We start from the raw sequence: 17859 nt of genomic DNA, 5'->3' as shown, positions 1-17859 counted from the left end.
TCCATCGCGATGTGGTTGTAGCTAAAATAATTATTAGGATTAGCTTAATGTATTTCTACATTTGCCGTAGTATTGTCGATGGGTTTAATTAATAAAACATCAAGGGGGTCCTTGGCCAGAACCTAGTGGTATTTGGGGGGCCAAATTGCTCACATTTTTCTTTGCTATCCGTAGCACACTCATGTTTCCGCGAAATGTGGCCCAATGGCCTACCTTAGAACACCAGAGGATTACAATATATATATATATATATATATATATAATCCTGATATAAAAAGAGAGAATACTGAATGTCTGATATTTATGAAAGCACACTTTATGCAGATTATAGGCCTACTATTTCTATTGCATCTCTACCTCTTAAATTCAGCTGTCTGGTTGAAACCTGGAAATATTGTAAACAAAGTAGCATAGTTGGCTAGCTTATCATAGTCTACTGATTGGACTGTTCAGTTTCCCCATGTGTGTTTAAGTTTCAAGGTAATACTTGTTCTCCTTGGGACAGGCCCTTTTGGAAAACACTGGTATTGACAGGGTTCCCACTCTAGGTCAAATGTAAAATTCCATGACTTCCCTGACTAATTAATTTCCATGACTTACTATACTATTTACTAACGTATAGCATTCAAGAATATCTTACTTTTTAGAGTGAGGGATGAATAAATGGGCACTGAATAAACAAAGTTGGGATAGTCAAGGAAGCAGTAAAGCAAATTACCTGCACAAACAAAGTTCTGCGTGGAAATATTTCTATTCATGTACTGTATTTCGGCAAGTAATTTTAAACTGCTACAACAAAATTCCCTAATATTCCATGACTTTGCCCCAAAAATGATCAAATTCCCTGACTTTCCATGTCTGGAATAGACTTTCCAAAATTCCATGATATTCCATAAATTCCATGAGCCTTGGGAACCCTGTATTGAGATGAATGCAAGGGTTTTAAACAAATATGTGCAGCATGCTAATGATGCTAAGCGGATTTAATAGTAATTTAGCTAGTTGTCTTCTATGCGTCCTTGCTTTCACGATTGTGAATGTTTTATTTGGATTATGTTGGCCGAGTCGCAAGGGAGAGGGAGGGAGAGTGAGAGGAAGGGAGAACGAGAGGGGCAAGGAGAGGGGGTTTACTTCTATACTGTTTTGTAAAGTTGAACACATTTTTGCTGCTGATCTCCACCACTGTAGTCTGGCTCACTCAACAAGTGTGTGTGTGTGTGTGTGTGTGTCTCTATGTGTGTGTTGTAGTCTGGCTCACTCAACATGTGTGTGTGTGTGTGTGTGTGTGTGTGTTGTAGTCTGGCTCACTCAACACGAGTGTGAGTGTGTGTGTGTGTGTGCACTCAGCAGGTCTGATCGCGTGTAAGACGTTGCTGTTCATGTAGGAATTTGCTTAACACACTGGCAACCAAATTTGCTTGTTTTCATGATGAGATGTCCTGTATAGAAAATCAAAAAATGGTCGCACTCCAAAATCATTTCTTTTTGCTAATTTATTTTCACATTTAGGTCCTAAAGTAAGTAAGACACTTATCCTATTCTATTAGGAGAAAGCGCAAGGTAAATCTATAAAAGAAATATACTAAAAACAAAACCAACTAGATTTTTGTTTTTATCTCAATATAAGATTAATAACACTTGGTTAGTTGCAAAACTTGGTTTGGTATGTGATAAGTAGTTTTTGCAGTGTGGCTTTTTTATATTTATTTTTTATCTATATTTACCATATTTTTGAACTAGATGTACCGCATAGCGGTACAAAATATGACCGCCGCTCAGTCCTGTACATCCGTTCCGCGAAAATAAAGCACACTTCAATTTGTCTCCATATTTTACTCCATCCCCCACTCTTGAAACTTTTGTGTATGCTTGTTTGGCATGCCTGAGTGTGTGTGTGCGGCTGCACAGAAAGTAGCCTACTGGTGCTGAAAAGGAGAATAGATTGTAGAATAGCCAAAGAAGATGTAGCATTGTTATAAAACCTTTAAAATCTCTAAACAATCACAAGTAGAGCAGTTCATCACAGTTCATCCATTGCAACTGGATTGATGAAAGGTCACTTACACCTGTAGGCTACATTGTATTTGGGAAAAGCAAAAGGTATCAGCATAATGTTATTTATTTATTTATTTATTTATTTATTATGTATTTTTAAACAAAAACATCTCTGTCAGTTCCATGCCGTTTTCAACAGCTATCAAAAACAAAGGTCATTTTTGGATGGATGGATTTTTTGTGAATGTTTCTTCTTCTACATAAGATTTTAGTCATCTTTAGTTCATGTAATACTTTATTGTCAATGCACAAATTAAGTAACAGTAGTCTGAAACGTTATTGTTAATGCACAAATTAAGTAACAGTAGCCTAGTCTGAAACGAAATGCTGTTTTACATCTAACCAGTGGTGCAAATAACTGACATGTCCAAATGGGCCTTGATGAAATGCGTCGCTAGACTGTTCATACACATTTTAACGGGCCAAAGTTGAAGAGCTTTTGTCCGTTATTGTTAGTGCAAATATAGGCTGATTCATGTTCCCTTGCATTGTTTAACTGAGGTCCATGGCTAGTCTGGCTTTCATCAGACCAAGCTCAATCTTTTAAGAAATCAAAAAATAAATAGCGGGCAGATCAGGCTGGGTTCACCCAGCCTAGTCCATAGGCACCCGATATTGTTTAATTTTCCGATTGAGATATACACGCTCTGGCTATTCTAAATGCAAAAATGCATCAGGGAGCTATGACAAAACGGTAACTAACAAACTAGATCCTAATAGAAAGCTGTTAGCTTCCCTAAGCTACAGGTAGGATTATAAGGTAGGCCTATTTACAACATAAATTGTCAATAGGCTATGCTGGCGACACAAATAAAATCTCCAATGGCTTACGCCTTACAGTATCAAGCGGACTTAAACTGTCATATCGTGGCGAAAAGTTGTAATAACATTCACGCAGCTCCATGAGTCAAGGAAAGCGCGAATGAAGTAGCCACTTCTAAATGGGACCCACTACACAGTAGCTTAAGGTGTTTTGCTAAAGCAGCCGTAATGAAATGAAGGTGTCATTGTTTGGATACTTCACACACACGTGCTTTTTAATTTCACCGACTACAACTACCAAGCTGTAATCAAAGCACATCGATTCCCCTCTCACACCCTGCACGCACTTAAAACAAAATAAACAGGCGTCTCAGTCTCACGCATGTATAGGCAAAACTGTATCAGACCGGTGTAGTGTAACGTTGGTAAATCTTCCATTGCACAGAATGATTTTGTAGCACGTGCAATAAATGACAGTCGAAAGATACAAACAGTGCTGCTATACATTTGCTTGGTATAACCGCATTTATAGTTTTCTACAAATGCAATAAATCAAATGCCTCCATCACTCAACCAACGCTAACGGTAACATTACCTAGGTCCTTATTGATATTACAAGATTAACGTACCTGCAGTAAAAACCAAGCATGTCCGATAAACATCCTCAGATTTATTTCGGCTTCAAGAAGAAATGGGAATTACACTTCATGTGAACATCGTCCTATCCTTATTAGATGTTCGCTGCGGTAAATTACAGTCCTTGTATGAAGCGTCCATTGTTTTTTCAACCCACTTTTAACTTCCAACAAAATTACGTCTCACTGCAACGATCGCCATCTAGTGGACATACGACTACTTCTCGCCAATACTGAAAATGCAGCCATGATGATGATGATGAATATTTATTTTGGCTTTCTTTTTTAATCCTACTGATTTTAATTTTTTACCGGGGCAAATCACAAATGAGTGATTATGAGCCAGGTTGATGTGGGCTCTTGAGACCAACATACCATAAAAGATTCACAGAGAACTGTGTCTGCCCTACCCTCCTTTCGGGGGTCCAGTCCAGCGGGGGGGGCTACAGATCAAAACGAAGAATAGCGGTTCCATGCTATCCATGTGGGGGTACATGCCCACCAAGTTTTGTGTACCCGGTCTTTCAGTGTCGGGGAATCCTTGTTGGTGTATGCGTCACTAAATGTACACATAAATTATTTTATTGTAAGGCCCCCATGAGCGAAAGTACACAAAACTTGGCATGCATTCGGAGGGTGTCATAATGATCCTACACTTTTAATTTCGTGCAGTTTTGACCTGAGATATTGTGATGAAAACACCTAATTTTTTGCTTTTTAATTTTTAACTAGGTGGCTATACATGAAATAAGTGGTAATGGGATGGGTTGACATGCCCCTATAAGAACAACATACATAAAAAAAGGTGGACCTCCTAGGCCCCACGGTTCTCGAGATATTCACAGAAAACTGTGCCCGCCCCCCTACAGGCCAGTTGGTGTAATATAACAGAAATTCATTTATTGTGTGGCCCCCATGAACAAAATTCCACGAAACTTGGCGTGCATTCATAAGGTGTCAAAATGATCCTACACTTCCAATTTCGTGCAGTTTTGACTATGTTAGGTCACAGATACCTACAATTACAACACCTCATTTTTACTTTTTGTGTTTAACTAGGTGGGCTATACATGAAATTAGTGGTTATGGAATGGGTTGACATGGCCCCTTGAGATCAACATACAAAAAAAGGTGGTCCTCCTAAACCTTACGGTTCTCGAGATATTCACAGAAAACTGTGTCTGCCCTACCCTCCTTTCGGGGGGTGCAGTCCAGCGTGGGGGCTACAGATCAAAACGAAAAACGATGGTTCCATGCTATCCATATGGGGTTACATGCCCACCAAGTTTTGTCTACCCGGTCTTTCAGTGTCCCGGGAATCATTGACGGAAATTTGGACATGCTAAAAAAAAAAAAAAAAAAAAAAAAAAAAAAAATCTGACTAAACCTATATGACCGCCCGGCTTAAGCTCTTGGCGGTCATAATAATTGAATAAAGCTTTTCCACACTGGACACATTTATGAGGCTTCTCCAGCGTGTACTAGCATATGGCGTTTAAGACTACATATTAGTGAAAAAGCTTTTCCACACTGGACACATGTATGAGGCTTCTCTCCAGTGTGAGTCAGCATATGAGTTTTAAGCTGAGAGAGGAGGACAAATGCTTTTCCACACTGGACACATTTATGAGGCCTCTCTCCAGTGTGTGTTAGTATATGGCATTTCAGAGCTGAAGAGTGAGCAAACGCCTTGCCACACTGATCGCATATATGACGCTTCTCTCCAGTGTGTGTTAGCATATGGGAATTTAAATGTGCAATTTGTGCAAAACCTTTCCCGCACTGGTCACATTGATGAGGCTTCTCTCCGGTGTGAAGAAGCATGTGGGATTTAAAAGTCGAAATGTGAGCGAACGCTTTGCAGCACCGAAGACATTCGTAGGGCCTTTCTCCCGTGTGTGTTAACATGTGGGATTTAAGATTAGAGGTTTGCGAAAACGCTCTGCCGCACCGGTCACATTTATGAGGCCTCTCTCCCGTGTGCACCCGCATGTGGGACCTGAGGTTCGACGCGTGCGAGAAAGATCTACCGCACTGGCCGCATTCGTAGGGCTTCTCGCCGGTGTGCGTCAGCATGTGCGCAGAGAGATTCGCGATCTGCGCAAACGCCTTGCCGCACTGGGCGCACTGGAGCGGCCTCTCCCCCGTGTGCGTCAGCATGTGAGTGGCGAGGGTGGAGCCGTGCGAGAACGCGCGCTCGCACCGAATACACTTGTGCGGCTTCTCTCCGGTGTGCGTGTTCATGTGGGTGTTCAGATTCGACATTTGTGAGAAGGCTTTGCCACACTGGGCACACGTGTGAGGCTTCTCTCCCGTGTGTATTCGCATGTGGGATTTAAAATTGGAAATGTGTGAAAAGCCTTTTCCACAATGGTCACATTTGTGTGGCTTCTCTCCAGTGTGAATTAGCATGTGGGTTTTAAGAGCAGATATGTAAGTGAATTCTTTTCCACACTGAGTGCATTTATGAGGCTCTTTGCCAGGGTTCTGCTGTTCATTCATGCTGAGTGAGTGTGTTTTCTGGTGTTTCTTGAGTTCTTTCAGGGCTGTGAAACTCTTCCTGCAGACGGTGCAGTGGTGCATCCTTCCTTGGAGTCGCAGGTTGAGATGATCATTCTGTCCATGGATCTTCTGTTGTGTTCCATGTGGATATTCTGATGCACCTGTAAGAGTTACCATAGAGACAGAGAATTAGAATGAGGGAGTCGCAGGTTGAGATGATCATTCTGTCCGTGGATCTTCTGTTGCAGGCAGTCTGGGTGTTCTGATACACCTGGAAGAGTTACCATAGAGACTTAGAATGACAGACAGACATTGTGTGTGTGTGTGTGTGTGTGTGTCGACTAGAACACTCACTATAACCTATAACAATAGATTAGATTAGATTCAACTTTATTGTCATTTAGCAAAGTAGGCCTACAGGTACAGAGCCAATAAAATGCAGTTGACATCCAACCAGAAGTACAAAAGAAGCATTAAATACCAAAGTGCATTTATGTAGACCAGGGGTCGGCAACCTTTGTAACATGGAGTGCCAGTTTGAAATTTTCATCTCATCTAGTGTGCCATTATCAACGATAACGCAAAGTTAATTATGACACAAAATACAAAAACATTTCCAATATACCTGGAATTTTATTCTCAACAATAACAGTATCTGTATTCTTAACAAAATAGCCACATCAACATTTCAAAGACTGAAAAACAGCTAGCCTACACATTTAAACTAAAACTAGTGTAGGCTGAGGCAACATCAAATTATCAGTTGCCTACCAGACAGTCAGTGTGATCCCTGGCCCTGCTTTGCTTGACTTAGCTCTGTGATCTGGGGCTTGTAGTTAGTTACTTTGAGTTGCAAACAGGCCTCAGAGTGCTCCGTTGTTAACCGACTGCGGGTGGGGCTGAGCACATGTTTCATGTGTGAGAACACCTGCTCACAGAGATATGTTGACCCGAAGACTGACAGCAGCGCCAGTGCAATGCCCCTGAGACAGCTGAATTTCTCAGGTGTAGATGCCCAGCAGGTGAGGATGTGGGCTCCGTGATCTTTCACTGGTGTGGCTTCCAACTGTTTTCTGAGCTCTGCAAACTTGGTCACCCACAGTGTTGAGCTCTTCAGCTCAATCAGCTGCATTTCCATGTCCTCTGTATCCATCCAGTCGATCAGAGTGGCATCCAAATCAAGTCTATCAAAGCTGTCGGGCTTAATCAAGATAGAGAACATTGGTCCGTACATTTTAAAATCCACAAATCGCATGGTGAACTCCGCCTCCAGCACGCGATGTATGCGTGGTTATTTCAGCGGTGCTGATGTTGCGCAGGGAGGACAGCTCTCTCAGGTGTCGGAAGTAGCGGGCGTGGAGGTGGAAATGTCATCTGAGAATACTGCCAGCTTACCGACAAAAGCCGTCCATGTCTCATACATGTCCAAAACAGTTTGTCCTGCACCTTGCAGTCTGAGATTGAGCACGTTCAGATGTCCCGTAATGTCCGCCAGAAACATAAGTTTCACAATCCACTTCTCGTCCTCCAGTTCTGGATATTTTTGGCCCTTTTCATTCAGAAAGGCCTTGATAGCATCAAAGCAGCTGACAAATCGCTCCAGAACTTTTCCGCAACTCAGCCATCTCACTGCTGAGTGGAGAGGCAGATCTGTATATTCGCTGTCCAGCTCCTCGAGCAGGGACTGAAACTGCCGGTGCGTCAGTGCAGATCGCTTCACTATGAAGTTAATAATCTTTGTCACCAAGGCCATAACTTCATTGAGATCCGAATTTGACATTTTTGCGCACAGATTTTCCTGATGTATTATGCAGTGGAGTTTCATGATGGGGTGGCCGACTTTTTCTTCAATCAGTTTGACAGCTCCCTTGTGTCTCCCAACCATAGCGGGGCGCCGTCTGTGGTCACTGCAAACACTTTTCTGATGTTAATCCCTCGTTCTTCAAAATGTTCAATTAATGCCTTGGCCACGTCTTCACCTTTTTGTAGTGTCAGGCATTGGCTTCACGCAGCATAGTTCCTCTCTGACAGTTGAATCACAGTACCTTGCCATGACTGCCAAGCGCGGGATGTCATTCACATCCACGCTTTCATCAAGTGCAATGCTAAATACCGCAGCATCTTTTAATCCAGCTGTTTGCTGAGCTCTGACATTTTCAGCCATTTCATCAATGCGCCGCTGAACACTTCTAGCTGGCGTGGGAATGTCCTTTATTCGTGACTTGATGGTTTCTTTATTTGGCAAGCTTTCAAAAGAACATCTGAGCAACTGAGAAAAGCCTCCTTAATAAATTAAGCCATCCGTAAGAACGGCTTCCCATGCTTTGCAATGCAATGCGCAATGCGATAGCTTGCTTCTGTCCCGTGATTTTTAGCAGTGGTAAAAACCTTGAAGGAGCTAGCTTGTTTTCTATATCTGGACACAGCACGTTTAATTGACTCTACTTTGTCTGCTTGATCTTTGAAGGTCTTCTCGTGCTTCGTCTCAAAATGATGCTTAACACTTGAAGTTCTGCACACAACATTTTTACAGCATAAAGTGCACACAGCACGGTCCTTCACAAATACAAAACCAAACTCTTGTGTCCAACAGGACTGGAATGGCCTAGTTTTAGCCTTTTCAGCAGCCGGCGTTGCCATTGTTCACAATATCATGCTCTGTCATTCAGTCAGCACGAAGACAGCGGACAGGGCGCTTAGGTCACGTCACACACTTTGATCTGAAATTCGCGAGCCTGCAATTTAACGCAAATCCACGCAGTGGTGTCCTCCGGGTCCTAGTGCCGGCAGTCAAACGCTCACAGACAAAGAGGCAGATGCTTTTATTTTTTAAACGGGACAGATAAAGTGAGTATCGTAATAATACTAAGGTGCCAGCGTGTCAGTGTTTATTCCGCTGGCAAGTTACCCGCGGGCACGCTGCGTGCCACGCGTGTTACCCGACCCCTGATGTAGGCAATAGAGATTATAGTTAGATAAATACCGGTTTTCCAGATGACATCTTTAGAACACTAAACATATCCGAGGTGTCAAATTTTGAGTTACTCCAGTCTAGATTTTTTGCCGTTAATCACTCTTATGATGTATTGCTATTGTCTATCCATAGTAAAGTGCATGTTTTGAAGTTAACTGATGGTCAAATAAACCAAAAATCCGATATTGTTTGCACCCCCACGTGGTCTGTGGCGTAAGTTTGTGTGAAAGAATACATACATCTAATAGGCTATATATATATATGTATTGCACAGGTTTATGAGCAGGTTATGGAATATAAACAAATAAATATATTGTGCAGTTTTGGATGTTAGCAGTGCAAGGGCATTAAAGAATATGAATATGAATAATAGTTAAATCATGTGAAGGGATCAGATGTTTTTTTGCGGCTCCAGATAGATTTTCGTTTATTAGTTAATGGTCAGAAAATGTAGCCTGGGCTTTCCCATGCTGCCTTGCGCACAATTTTATTCATGCTGCTAAGCAGCCTGGATTCCATGAACTTCGTTTTCACCTCAACAAAGGAACCAATCACAGAACGGAGGGGGGAGCAAAACTATGACGACACACCGAAACGGTTATGAGCTACGTACAGACTCATTTGATAGACATTCGTAGTGCCCAATAAACGGCTCTGGGCATTTGTAAAACACGTTTCAAATACGAGAAAATGAACGTGCGAGATGAGGTCTGACGTTAGCCAGGGTAGGCTATTGGACAAATTCATATGTTGGTTGTTCAAGAATATCCTAGAGGAAAAAATATATAGGCTATTTGTGAAGATGCTGACTACATCTTCCCTGTTTTAGGACACTGTTTTTAATTCACTGCACTTTTTGCACATATTCCTGTCAGCATGTTTGCTGAATAACTGTCTGCGGGTGTGGGTAATTCATTGTTAATGAGTTAATTGGGCCACACCCCTTTTGGTGCTTTTTAAAAGGGCCAGGGTGTTGGTGTGTGAGAGTCCAACTGATTGATGTGCAAGTTATTGTGTGTTGTACATTTTTAAACGTTTGATAATTAATTTAAAGAAAGAAAATGTTTTCTACCAAATAATATCCTGTTTTTTTTTGTTTTTTTTTAAAGATGGTTGACTTTTAAAAACTTTATATGACCAGTACGCTGAAGGAGATATATGAAGCACACTAAAAAAGTGATGTTACTTACTTCCCAGAGGAAAATCAACGTCTTCATCTTGTTGCTCATCCTCTTCATTTTTCACATTAACCACCACTGTTTGTATTTCATGATTAGAGCTTTGTGACTCCGTGAAGTCCGTTTCCATTTTATAGAGCAGCTCTACTGAGGGCTTCTCCTCGTCATCTTGACAAGTGATGTGACCATATTCATCATCTTCGTCTATGTCCTCTTCTTTTATTAGTACTTCAAGTACCTGCAACGCTTCATTACCGTCAGAGGTCACCGACAGTCCAAAACTCATATTAGCGGCGGAATCCAGAGCTCCCTTGAGCCTACAATCAAAGGGTAACAAGAGGAAAGCTAGGTTAAAGTATTTAAAGCTCTCATTTCTTTCTCAATCTAAAACAAACAAAACATAGCGAGGAGAGAAAACGACCACTTCTAATAGTCTACCATTTCGATTTGCGTGCCTCTATTGAAATAGGCGACACTTCAAATCACAGAATGCAACATTAACATACATTGCTAGATACAGCAATAATCCACGAGTAAAACGTTAGAGGTTTCCTGTCTTTCACTAGACAGATAGCCTACGTGCCATGCAAGTGCTGCAGTTGGAAGGCAAATGAGTAACGACTTTACAACCTAAACATACCTCAAATAGATGTTCTACTTGTCAAAAATATGCTCTTTCGAGGTTACTTCAAGGGATGTTTCTCTCGCATATTCAAAACAAACTTTTTTTCTGATGGATGTCCAAATCTACTTCGGTACAATTTTATGGTGGATGGGAAACTAACATGATTAGCGTATGCCACCGTCTGGACTGGAGTACAATTGCATGAACATAGAACTCGCTCTCGCGCTCCTTGAAATAACATGACTTTTTAATGTTTTTAAAAATGGAGATATAGCATTTTTTTTTTTAACCAAACTCCTCATATATAGACCTATGTGTCGCCTATTAGCGTATGTCCTGTTTATTAATATTCTTTAAAATTCAAAAGATGCCTATGGCCACCGTCTGGACTGGAGTACAATTGCATGAACATAGAACTCGCTCTCGCGCTCCTTGAAATAACATGACTTTTTAATGTTTTTAAAAATGGAGATATAGCATTTTTTTTTTTTAACCAAACTCCTCATATATAGACCTATGTGTCGCCTATTAGCGTATGTCCTGTTTATTAATATGCTTTAAAATTCAAAAGATGCCTATGTCCTGTTTCCATATGCCCCCCCCCCCCACACACACATCCTTTTGCACACATTTCCAAATGTAGGCTAACCCCTTATTAATTTGCAATGAATGGCAAAAGACGTGGGAATAGTTTATCAGTTTATGACATGAATGATAACAGTTAGTGGATAACAATACAGTATGCGCTTGTTCTAATCCTCCCAACTGTGTAATATGTAGCCTATGACCATTAGAGGCTTATACCATATAATGTGCAATATGTATGACCATTATAGGCTTATACCTTATATAATGTGTAACATGTTTGACAGTTAGAGGCTTATACAAAACAACTCAAAATGGTGCTCAGTACTCAGCTGCTCTGATACACATGTTATGCTTCATTTTTTAAGAAATGTAATTCAATATTTTATTTCAGTCTCATCTTTGCATACATCTGATTTGTACATTTTAATGGCTGCAAGGCCACATGTGTGATAACATCACCTTGCTTTCCCATCCAAACTATTTAGTCTGAGCTCTCAGTGTAGCATTGGCGCCTTCTGGTGGTCAATAAATAACAGAACGTGCACTGAAAGGAGACTAGCAGCTGTTACTCTATAGGAGTTAATTGAATGTAATACATTTAAAATGGACACTGATCAACTGTCTCTTCAAGAATAGTTCAGACACAATGGACACTGATCAAGTGGTTTCTTGGTGTTTTATGTCCCCAAAGCTGTCTTCAAGGCAGCGCTGCCTGGAAGGCGCTATGGTTATAGGCATGGGTTAAGGTTAGGGTTAGGTTTAGGATAAGGTGCCTTTAAGTCGACGGTGGCAGCGCTGCCTGGAAGACAACGTCGGGGGCATAAAACACCATCAAGCGATCAAGTGTCTCTTCAAGAATACATTGGCATTGGGTCTTTACTACACAGGGGTCCAGGTGCTCACCCCCCTCTCATCCCGATTCCACCCCATCATCTGTCACTGATTTTCAAACTATACGCATGGTCATCTTCATATTTTCATGTTTCAATGTCAGTCATATTGTCAATCGTATTTCATTTTTTATCAAAACACAACTGCAAATGTAGGCTTTTGATGATGCTTGAAATGCACAAAAACATAATATATTAATATTTTTTTAAAAATGGAGACATCTGTTTTGCAACTATACTCTTCATATCTAGCAGGTCATTGAAGACGGGACAGGAGGAACTGCTCCTGTTGTTATTGACCAGATTAAGGATCTGGCATACAGGTAGCCTACATGGTAAAGATGGAGTGAGTACGGTGTGGTGTTAAAACATGTCTGTCATTTATTGTATGTTGACAAGGAAGACAACAAATAACAAATTGTGGCTGTAAGTATGCCATCATCTTGTATCTACAATACAAAAACAAGATGTTACATTATAGCGCTTTTCTCAACACTCAAAGTGCTTTACATGGAAAGGGGGACCTCACTAACCACCACCAATAGACCTCTGAAGTTCACCTACAAAAAAGCTGCCATCTTTGATATCTGGTATCTGGCGATTTTTCCTATGGGAAAATAACATGGGGATTTTGAATTATCGCACCTGTTAAACTCTCGCGGGGATGAAAAAGTCTGAAATGCAGACGTTTTCCTGAACACACTTTTGTCCTCTGCCTTCGAGAGGATACTGTGATCTCCGGATTGAATGAGCCAGGTTGGACAGATTGAATGAGCCAGGTTGGAAATTTAGTTGTATCTCAGTGTTGTGCTCAAATTCACTTCGACACAAGGCCAAACGAATGAACTAGCAACTTTAATTTGATTACGTTCCCCTCCTATACAAACAAGATTCAATGGTGCTCAAAGTCACTTCGACATAAGGCCAAACGAATGAACTAGCAACTTTAATTGGATTACGTTCACCTCCTATACAAACAAGATTCAATGGCGCTCAAAGTCACTTTGACACAATGGCCCTCATTTACAAAATGAACATACAACATACAGCAAGCATAGAACAGGTTCAGACTGACTAGTTTGAATTGTACAGTGAGATGGGACCAGTTGCTGATGTTATCAACTCCCTCATATTTGGAGCTATAGTATTTGGAGAGGTTCTGTTTTTGACTTGGTTACTTGGTTATTCTGTGGAGAACCAGTGGAGAACACACTTCTTCACACAATGTATTATATTCTTCAGTGGAGAACACACTTCACACAATGTATTATATTCTACCATGGAGAACACACTTCTCATGTTAAAATAACAATGTATTATATTCTACAGTGGAGACACGGTATTAGAAAACATAACGATTAACAAGAAAACCCCACTCAAATAACCCATAGAATCATCTGAATTCATTCATAAGTAAATATAATATTACATGGTAAAAACTCTCTCGCACGCACGCACACATGTCATGCACGCACACACACACACACACACACACACATACACACACACACACACACACACACACCAAAGACAGAATGGAGGTAAACTCAAAACTCCTACACTTCTACCGGCTCTCTCCTGCCATCCCCATCCACGTGTGTGTGTGTATTGGATCCCACTCTCACGTCATGTGTCTCAACATTCAGTTTTTCCCCGATTCACTCCATCTGCAGTATAAAGGAATGAAGATGATTATCAATCAGTGTCCATGACAACCGTCTCCCAGTGAGCCAGACTGTAGGGGGACCCAGGGCTGTCTTCTGTAACAGCAGTCATAATAAACACAATCAGTGTCCATGACAACCGTCTCCCAGGGGGACAGACTGCAGGTGGACCCAGGGCTGTCTTCTGTAACAGCAGTCATAATAAACACAATCAGTGTCCATGACAACTGTCTCCCAGGGGGACAGACTGCAGGGGGACCCAGGGCTGTCTTCAGCAGTCATAATAAACACATTCATCTGCACAGCGCTAATTAGGACATTTTAAACAACTAGAGAGAGATATATAACATGAAGATAAAATACAGAGAGATATATAACATGAAGATAAAATACAGAGAGATATATAACATGAAGATAAAATACAGAGAGATATATAACATGAAGATAAAATACAGAGAAATAAAAGAAAGAAAGAAAGAAAGAGAAAGAGTGAAAAAAAGAAAGATGAGAAGAGATGTCAGTCAGAAAAAAAGGAGGTTGGAGACAGAGAGAGGATGGGCAGGAAAAAGAGAAGAAAATGGGGATGAAAGATAGATGGACGAGTAAATTCAAAGGAACACAGAGCAAGCAGACAGAACACAGAACACAGAACACAGAGCAAGCAGACAGAACACAGAACACAGAACACAGAGCAAGCAGACAGAACACAGAGCAAGCAGACAGAATAGAGAGCAAGCAGACAGAACACAGAGCAAGCAGACAGAACACAGAGCAAGCAGACAGAATAGAGAGCAAGCAGACAGAACACAGAACACAGAACAGACAGAACACAGAGCAAGCAGACAGAACACAGAGCAAGCAGACAGAATAGAGCAAGCAGACAGAACACAGAGCAAGCAGACAGAACACAGAGCAAGCAGACAGAACACAGAGCAAGCAGACAGAACACAGAACACAGAACACAGAACACAGAGCAAGCAGACAGAACACAGAACACAGAACACAGAACACAGAGCAAGCAGACAGAATAGAGAGCAAGCAGACAGAATAGAGAGCAAGCAGACAGAATAGAGAGCAAGCAGACAGAATAGAGAGCAAGCAGACAGAATAGAGAGAGGTACGTTGGGCTCATGTTCTAAAGACCCGAGTGACATGTTTAGATTTGGTCTCACTGTAGTTCCTCTAGTTTATAGTGTGGGTCCTTCACCAGAGCAGAGAGCTGCTCTACAGCTGATTCACTAAGCAGGATATTCTGACTCAGGTCCAGCACTCCGAGACTTGAGGAATGTGAGGTCAGAGCAGAGGCCAGATAGGAACAGCTCTTCCCCACCAGATTACAGCCACCCAGTCTGGAACAGAGTTAAACATCTGAATATCAATATCCTCTACTCTCTCACACACACACACACACTAGGGCTGGACTGGGACAAAAAATCGGCCCGGGCATTTTTGGCCCGAACGGCCCACTACAATCACACGCAATCCTGGCAGTACCCTGGCACCCTTAAATATGTGTATTGAACTAAGTGCCGGAGCACTGCAAGTGAATAAGACTGTACTAACTCGCTCTCTCTAACTCACTGGTAGTCCGAGTCTAGGCTACATAATCTCTATATTATAGTATAGGCCTAAATACAAGCACTTGTCAAAGAGAAGGCTCTGCTAAGAACCTAGTAGCCTCCTACCCTGCATGCACTTCATTTATCCATTTTGATGCGCTTAAAGCTTATGTTAGCGAGTTGTGCTGGAAGCTGGGGACATGTTTCTTCCCAGACATTCTGCAGAAAAGTGTGCTGAGCTCCTCTCAGAAAGAGGTTGTTTCCTGTATACTGCTAGTGTGTGAGTGTGTGTGTGTTGGGCTGTTTCCTGTGTGCTGCTGGTGTGTGTGTGTGTGTGTGCTGCTGGGGTGTGTGTGTGTTTTGTGCTCCCCTCAGGAAGAGGCCGTTTCCTGTGTACTGCTAGTGTGTGAGTGTGTGTGTGTGTGTGTGTGTGTGTGTGTGTGTGTGTGTGTGTGTGTGTGTTGGGCTGTTTCCTGTGTGCTGCTGGTGTGTGTGTGTGTGTGTGTGTGTGTGTGTGTGTGCTGCTGGGGTGTGTGTGTGTTTTGTGCTCCCCTCAGGAAGAGGCTGTTTCCTGTGTACTGCTAGTGTGTGAGTGTGTGTGTGTGTGTGTGTGTGTGTGTGTGTTTTGGGCTGTTTCCTGTGTGCTGCTGGTGTGTGTGTGTGTGTGTGTGTGTGTGTTTTGTGCTCCCCTCAGGAAGAGGCTGTTTCTCGTGAGCTGCTGGAAGCTGGGGACATGCTCATGTTTCTTCCCAGGCATTCTGCAGACAAGACAGAGGTGGGTGTCTGTATGCTTGAACGCTCTATGGTCCCCCAATTGCTTCTGTAGGATAAAGGAGAGAAGATTATCATTAATCTTCAGTCCACGACAACTGTCTCCAAGTTAGTCATACTGCCCACCCCTAACCTCTAAACCCAGCTGCCCTTGACTTGACACTCATTATACTGTAGTATTGCCTCGCAATACCAGTTGACATTACCTATCTACATTACATTACAAACTGGTGCTGCGCAGCGCTAATAACTTGGTGAACAGGGTTTTCCCGATGCTTTCTAGCTAGTCAGTGACTGTTGCAAGATAACTAGTCAGAAGTTATTAGGGAAGTGCAGTTTAAGTTTAGATTAATATGTGCCAGTGTCATTTATTTCTTTCACATGTCTTACAACATAACTAAATGCATTCATAGTCTAGTGAAGTCAGATATGAGCCTACAAGTCGCTTAGAAATCATGTTAAGCCTACATTAGATGCACTAAATGCGATTTGATGCAGGCAAAAAGTATTGACTGTTAGTAGGCCTAATGAAGGTAATTGCCATTATAGCAATATTACATGTAGCGACAGAATGGCCTAGAACTTGGGTAGGCCTACTAGCATTTAGTATGCACTTGTGGTGATGGCGAACAACTAATGTGAATCGCGGACTATAACCAAAGAAAGTAAAGGAACCTCTGTTCATCAAATAAAGGACTGGACTGCACCCTTCACAAACCATAAAAATTAACTTTATTAGTTTTACAGTTAAAAACTGAATTATGCTCAAGAATGCTTTACTCATGCGACTGCTTCGGAAAATGCATAGACTGTAGAAAATAGAGAATTCTAAATTCTATAAAATAGTGAATCATTAAGTATCTGCACCGCCATGGCGACATCTACTTGCCTGGCATATGCACTACAGCATTTTCACCTCCGTGCAAAGATTTTTTGGTTACACTTTACTTGACAGTATTGTCATAAAAGTGACATGACACTGTCATGAACGTGTCATAAACAAGTCATAAACGTTTATGACATAACGCTTCTGTTATTAAATGACATTTGTTGTCATAAATTAGGATTAGGGTTAGGGTTAGGATTAGGGTTAGGGTATCTATCTATCTATCTATCTATCTAAATACACTTGTTGAATTATTTTGAAAAATGTCTGGTTTGATGATTTAAGAGACACATTCACAAGTGGCTTATAAAAATGCATCCTTGTATTCGTGCGGTTTGCTGTTTATTGTGATATATGATGGATGAGTTAAAGTAGAAACATACAGAAGAAATAGACATAAGACAGAAAATAATGTTCTTTAGAATGACATGTTTAGATATGTACTCACTCTAGTCTCTCCAGTTTACAGTGTGGGTCCTCCACTAGAGCAGAGAACTGCTCTACAGCTGATTTACTAATCTCCTTATTGCCCTCCAGGATCAGCACTCTGAGATTTGAGGAGTGTGTGGACAAAGCAGAGGCCAGATAGGAACAGCTCATATCTGTCAGCTCACAATTCCATAACCTGAAACAAAGTTAAACATCTAAACATTAAAGGGAGACTTCACCCATTTGCATTAAGCTTTGTATCATTAGAAACCCAGTCATGTTTTTGAATGGTCATGCATCATTCCCTTATTTTCCCCTGAAACGGGAGAAATATGGATTTC

The 17859-nt window shown here is 41.5% G+C and overlaps 2 protein-coding genes and 1 long non-coding RNA gene across 4 annotated transcripts in view; all 3 read right to left on the bottom strand.

The window, feature by feature from the left end:
- Nucleotides 1-1475: 1475 nt before the first annotated feature.
- On the bottom strand, nt 1476-10840 carry LOC125297336 (gastrula zinc finger protein XlCGF57.1-like). 2 transcript variants are annotated; one of them, XM_048247648.1, is made up of 4 exons: nt 10747-10840; nt 10119-10423; nt 4878-6115; nt 1476-1736 (listed from the first exon to the last, which is right to left on the bottom strand). In XM_048247648.1, the coding sequence occupies exons 2-3, from the start codon at nt 10390-10392 to the stop codon at nt 4911-4913; spliced, it is 1479 nt and encodes a 492-aa protein (XP_048103605.1). In that variant the 5' UTR covers nt 10393-10423; nt 10747-10840; the 3' UTR covers nt 1476-1736; nt 4878-4910. The 2 variants fall into 2 exon arrangements, with proteins under 2 accessions (XP_048103605.1, XP_048103606.1); XM_048247649.1 differs by lacking the exon at nt 10747-10840 and adding an exon at nt 10545-10572.
- A 2585-nt stretch (nt 10841-13425) lies between these two features.
- On the bottom strand, nt 13426-15900 carry LOC125297455. The gene is made up of 2 exons (XR_007194045.1): nt 15046-15900; nt 13426-13876 (listed from the first exon to the last, which is right to left on the bottom strand). It is a non-coding gene; the product is annotated as an uncharacterized LOC125297455 (long non-coding RNA).
- Nucleotides 15901-15908: 8 nt separating this feature from the next.
- Nucleotides 15909-17859, bottom strand: part of LOC125297705 (NACHT, LRR and PYD domains-containing protein 3-like) — a 47478-nt gene continuing 45527 nt past the window's right edge. The window contains 2 exon segments of the mRNA XM_048248157.1: nt 15909-16252; nt 17538-17714. Coding sequence (XP_048104114.1) covers nt 16123-16252; nt 17538-17714 — 307 coding nt within the window. The 3' untranslated portion in view covers nt 15909-16122.

Source organism: Alosa alosa, chromosome 7 (assembly GCF_017589495.1).
Source record: "Alosa alosa isolate M-15738 ecotype Scorff River chromosome 7, AALO_Geno_1.1, whole genome shotgun sequence".
Taxonomy (NCBI): domain Eukaryota; kingdom Metazoa; phylum Chordata; class Actinopteri; order Clupeiformes; family Clupeidae; genus Alosa; species Alosa alosa.
This window is presented reverse-complemented; position numbering and strand designations above follow the sequence as displayed.